This window comes from Musca autumnalis, unplaced genomic scaffold, assembly GCF_047663935.1.
Source record: "Musca autumnalis isolate F117 unplaced genomic scaffold, ASM4766393v1 scaffold_4, whole genome shotgun sequence".
In the NCBI taxonomy this organism is placed as follows: Eukaryota; Metazoa; Arthropoda; class Insecta; order Diptera; family Muscidae; genus Musca; species Musca autumnalis.
Window position 1 is genome coordinate 229,711,055 of NW_027411977.1, and position 6,198 is coordinate 229,717,252.

A 6,198-nucleotide genomic window follows, 5' to 3' on the forward strand; every position below is an offset into this window, starting at 1 on the left:
TCTATCGTCCATAGAACACCTCCAGAGGTCTGCTCTTGACTAGGGAAGACCTCTGTGAGCGTTCTGCTTTATATAGAATACCTCTAGGGGCATTATGCTCTCTATAGAAGATCTGTAAAGGCCTTCTATTGTCCATAGAAGACCTCAAAAACTCCTTATGTTGCCTACAGAGGACCTCTAGAGGCCATCTGTTGCCAAGAGAAGATCAAGAGAAGGCTGCCCAATCCTTCTGATGTTCGGTTAGTGGAAAGGACGTTCCGAGACATCATCAATGCTGCAGCCGCTCGCCACCCTGCTGGTCGAATACCCGAAGTAAGACCAAACTTCCCAGCAGAGGCGACGGGATTAGCAAATGAGCGTGATGAGCTTCGCCGAACCAACCCCAATGACCCCAGAGTCTGACACTGGAAGTTAACAGGCTGGTCGGCGATCATAAGCGGAACAAGTGGTTAAATCATCTGAAGAGTTGCAACATTGGAGCCAGTATAAGTGGATTGTGGGCAACGGTTAAGTCACTTTCGAACCCTGGAAGAAGGGATGATAGGACCTCAGTCACGTTTGGCGACGTTACGTTGACTGACCCGAAGAGGTGCGCAAGTTATTTCAATCGACAATTTGTCGAGCACCCCGAGAGTGACAGGGCGAAGAGAAGAGTATAACGTGGCATCAGATCTCTTCCTGCCGAGGAGGAACCACCACAGTTTACAATGGATGATGCTGCCAATGCCATCAGGAACGCTAAATCATCCAAAGCGTTGGGCCCTGATGGAATCTCCATGGTAATGCTGAAGCAGCTGGATAAGCAGGGAGTGGAGTATCTCACTAAAGTTCTCAACTTGTCGCTATCCACCCTCATTGTTCCCGAAGTCTGGAAAATAGGCAGGGTGGTCCCACTACGGAAGCCAGGCAAGGATGCCAGCAAATGTGAATCGTACAACCCGATTTCGCTTTTGTCGCCCGTAGCAAAGACCCTTGAAGCCTTAGTCCTCCCCAGTATCAGGAATAGCTAACAAGTTGCTGATCATCAGCATGGACTCCGTAAGCAGCGCAGCACGACAACTGCGCTGCACGCCATTACCACACATATTTGTCAAGGACTCAACCAGAGACGGCCGTGCCATAGAACAGTGATGGTGGCGCTTGACTTATCAAAAGCCTTTGAGGACATTGAGCAGACAACCCTCCGGCCAAGCTTGAAACGTTGGATAGTCAATTATATGTGTGGACGCCAGTCGTAGGTGGAATTCAGGAACAAGAAGTCCAAACCCCGTAGAGTGAAACAGGAAGTTCCCCAAGGTGGGGTGATATCTCCCAAACTGCCCCAAAATTTTAGGGGTCACATTTGAAACTACTTTCAAGTCGTGCGCGCAAGCCACTGCTATCTGCGACAAACTGAAAAGTAGGAACAAGGTCCTCAAGTCCCTAGCCGCCACCACTTGGGGTGCAGATAAAGAAACCTTGTTGACCACATATAACGCGATAGGTCGGTCTGTGGTAAGCTATGCGGCGCCAGTTTGGTCCCCGGGATTATGTGATACGAATTGGAAAAAGATTCAAACCATCCAGAATACCGCCCTGAGAACAGCAACAGGGTGCCTCGGGCCCGCACGACACAAAACACCTTTTTAACTGCCCAGCCAAACCTACTCATCTAACTCCAGTGGATCTGTGGCTACATTTCATCGAAGCAGCCACTTTCCTGGAACTGGAGATAGACTCAGAGCCAGATTGAACAAAGAGAAGGCTTCAATAAGCCATCTGCTGTCTATGGGAGGCCTTCTGTTGCCAATAGAAGATCAAGAGGCCGCCTGTTGTCCATATAAGACCTCAAAGGGCCTAACGTTGCCTAGATAAGACGTAAAGAGGTCTTTTGTTGTCTGCAGAAGACTTCTGCTGTCCATGCGAGGCCTCAAGAGGCCTTCTGTTGACTACAGAATACCTTATGATGCCTTCTGTTGTCTAAAGTAGACCCCAAAAGACTTTCTGTTTCCTAGAGAAAACCTAAAGGGGCCTTCTGTTGCCTAGAGATGACCTCAAAAGGTTTTTAAAAAGGTGCAACCCTTATCAAGGGAAATATGAAAATTATAGCTTAAAAAAAGACCGCAAGAATTACTTGCAGTAAATATCTGGACTTAACTACCCTTTTGTGTGGGAATTGTATGGAAAAGTGGCCCTATGTATTGGGACATTTGGAACATTTAAAACGATCGCAGAAATGGCCTTTAAGTGGATTAAGGCGAAAAAGGTTTGAACTTTTGCAGAGGAGGTATCTGAAGGAATCCCTCGATAAGGTCTTTATTTTGGCAGTAATTTTCTTCCGATAGTTATCGTGTCCACCAGCTATTTTTGTCGATCACCGTAGATTTTTTAAGCCTTTTGGTCATGAATGAAATTTCCCCGTGAGTTTTGTCTTTCCGCCCTTGCAACTTAAGGGAGAAAGTGAAAAAATTCACGGGGAATTGCCGTTCATGATAACCCGAAAAAAGATTTTAAACTGATCTTGTTCCGCAGTTGGTGTTACATTTTTTCGTTTTTCTGTTTACTCTGATCAGGTCCAATCTACAGGTTGAGGGATGTTGAGATCCTACCACAGACTGGTCTTTCGTTGTTGCGGTAATGCCAACAAAAGTTTCAAAGGCAATGGTGTGGAAGTCCATAGTTAAAGTTTCTCATTAAGCCGGGACTATTCATTATTCCAATCACTCCATCCTTGGTGATTGTAGAGTGAATTAGCAGTTGCGAGAAGTTGATTCAATACTTTCTTTTCTTTATATCCAGGACGTTAAAGATCATCAATGGATTGTCCATCAGATTCTTTGACAAGAACCTCCTTTATTGTCTATATTTCATAGATTGTTATATGAATCAATTCACCTTTATATATGCATGTATATTTCTTATGTTTTTGTTGTTGCTTTATTTTTTCCACTTTTTTGTAAAACTACCAACAACACTACCATTAAACTATCCTAAAAAAATTTGCGTTAACAGAAGGACAATCGAATAAATGAATCAAAAGTAATGTTAAAAAAGAACATTAAAAAAACTATTTAATTAAAAAATAATAAACTAAATTTATTATTGATAAATTTATCTGTATATACAAAAACAAATTACTAAATTAAAAACGGTTATTTAATTAATAACAACGAATGAAATGAAAATCTATTAACAAACATTCTGCCTTTTGTCTGTATTACGTTTGTAAAAAATGCGAGCATACTTTTAGGCGTTAACATGAAATAAACGAATTAACCAACCAACCATTGACCAAAAAAATAACCACGAAAAAATGTATTTAATTAAAACAATTAAGCGTGAATATGTTCAACACTTATTAAACCAAGCAAATTTATGACTTTATATATGTATGTATGGGTGTGTCATGGTACAAATACACAGGTAGCCGCATCGGCAATTGTTGGCAACATAAGATGTCAAAATTTGACATCAATTCAATGCAGTTGACACATTATGTTACCATCAGCTGGCATGATAATGCTACCTGTGTCATTGTACCATGGGGTGTGTAACACTTTATAATAATACAAATTGTAAATATTTACACAAAATTTAATGATCAAATATTAATAATAAATTTCGAAGGAATTTTTTTATTTTTAAAATTATGATAAAACAAAAGACCTTGACGTGTGTTTCAGTTTGGGAGGGAGGGGAAGGAGAAGAGAGAGAGGTAAAAGAGAAGTTGTGGGTGTGGAGTAACACACAATTTGGAAAGACATCTGAGCCAGTTTGCAAAGGTCGTTATATTTTGGTAATGTTATCTCCTTAGGATAAATTTAGAAATGTTCTTGAGGCGTTCGCTTCGATGCCTCGCAAAAGAGAAATTGTGAGTAAGAATCAATCAATCCAACACAAACCAGTTGCTGAGACATATGACGTTACTGAGACGTCAACCAGGTTGCTTATATTTGGCAATTTTAAGGATAAAATTAGACTTGGAATCCCATATCTTGAGAAATTTAGGTTAACGGTGATGCAAGAAAACGTAACGTTTGAAAATTAAAATAACTTCCAGAAGAAAGAATAAAAAGAAATCATATAAAAACTAAAGCTTATTGATGAGCAGTACAAACAGTCCAGCTGCAGCAATAGTCGAGGGAACATGAAAATATTGATGATATTTGTGGCAGGTAAGGTCTTCAAACAAAGATTTTTTGGATTTCAAATAAAATAAAACGATTTTTTATTTTTTTCCCCTAGGTTTGCTGCTTTCTGTCCAGGCAGTGGCAGCAACAGTGCCTCCAAGTCACGGTCACGAAGAACTACCACCTGTTGTTGTTTGGTTGCCAAAGGATAATAAAGTTGTAGAACCCACAGTCGAAGAGTTTCACAAAAATATTCCCAACACTGTTGATGTGGTAATGCCAACAGAAGTTCCCGAGGCAATGGTGCCAGTGTCAACGGTAAAAGTTCCCATTAAGCCAGGACTATCCATTATTTCACCCACATTGCCCACAGCGATTGTAGATCGTGTGGTGATACAAAGATCCGCAAATGGTGATGATGAACACAGGGCAGGTGTTAAATGGGGCGCTAATAATATTCATAATGAAGGTCATAAAGGCTCCCATATTCAATATAATCATCGAATGAAACATCGTGATGCCGAAAAATTTCTAAAGAAGAGATCTGTTCACAATGCTTGGCCTTCACACGGAGGCTATGGAGACTGGGACAATTATGCTTGGTATAATTATGAACACAACGTCAAAAAACGTTCCCCTCACCACCGTCATTGGATGGACTACGACGACTATGGTGGTAGCAGGAGGGATGATTCAGCATCTTGGGAAGATGATAGATCATCTGAGGAAAAAAGATTTCGCCGAGAAACTTTCCTTTCAGAGGTCATTAGTCATCCTCACATTAAAGATGAAGTTTCGGTGCCTCATGTCACTACCGCACCACCCATTACCACGGATATACGTCATTCCAATAAAACCAAAATCATCAGACCCTTATCTCTGACCACTCTCAGGCCACCAGGTACGAGACAGGTGCTAATATCCAAAATAGATCCCTGCGACTTGATATGCACCAAATTCGAATTGGAACCGGTTTGTGCCACGAATGGCATTTGCATTCACGAATTCCCCAATCAATGTCTAATGGACACCTATAATTGTAAACATCCCAAGGAGAAATTCAAAGCCACGAGATACGAACGTTGTCAAATGTATTGGTTGGAAAAATGTCAAGATGGTGATTTGATCTGAGGATCGTAGGTTAGTTGGTGATAACGTGATCTGAGGATCGTAGGTTGATTGGTGATAGCGTATTTATCATTATTTTTTTCTTTGTTGAACTTAAATTGAGTTTTAAGAGCATTTTGAATTAAGAATTGATTGATTGTAATTTTTAATGAAATATTGAAATAAAAAATTTAAAGAAAATCCACGTTGGTCCTCCATACTTCTTAAACTATTTAAAAAAATTCAAATGTCCCTCGGTTCCTCCTAAAATATTTTAAAAAATCCACATTGGCCCTCGATGCCTCCTAAAATATATAAAAAATCCACGTTGGCCCTAGGACATCCTAAAATAGTTAAAGAAATCAATGTTGGAAATCAATGTTAAAAAAATTTACGTTGATCCTAGAGAACTCCTAAGTGGAGGCCTCCTAAATTATTTTAAAAAATCCACATTGATCCTAGAGCCTTCCTAAAATATTTTAAAAAAATCCACGTTGATCCTAGAGACTTCCTCAAATATTTTAAAAAATCCACGTTGATCCTAGAGACTTCCTAAAATATTTTAAAAAATCCACGTTGATCCTAGAGACTTCCTAAAATATTTTAAAAAATCCACGTTGATCCTAGAGACTTCCTAAAATACTTTAAGAACTCCACGTTGATCATAGACACTTCCTAAAATATTTTAAAAAAATCCACGTTGATCCTAGAGACTTCCTAAAATATTTAAAAAAAATCCACGTTGATCCTAGAGACTTCCTAAAATATTTTAAAAAATCCACGTTGATCCTAGAGACTTCCTAAAATATTTTAAAAAGTCCACGTTGATCCTAGAGACTTCCTAAAATATTTTAAAAAATCCACGTTGATCCTAGAGACTTCCTAAAACATTTTAAAAAATCCACGCTGATCCTAGAGACTTCCTAAAATATTTTAAAAAAATCCACGTTGATCCTAGAGACTACCTAAAATATTTTAAAAA

General features: G+C 39.5%; 1 protein-coding gene across 1 annotated transcript; it reads left to right on the forward strand.

Moving 5' to 3' along the window:
* The first annotated feature begins 3,512 nt into the window (after positions 1 to 3,512).
* On the forward strand, positions 3,513 to 5,417 carry LOC141401295 (uncharacterized). The gene is made up of 2 exons (XM_073981431.1): positions 3,513 to 4,154; positions 4,225 to 5,417. Exons 1-2 carry the CDS (start codon positions 4,127 to 4,129, stop codon positions 5,238 to 5,240), a joined length of 1,044 nt encoding a protein of 347 aa, XP_073837532.1. The 5' UTR covers positions 3,513 to 4,126; the 3' UTR covers positions 5,241 to 5,417.
* The last annotated feature ends 781 nt before the right edge of the window (positions 5,418 to 6,198 follow it).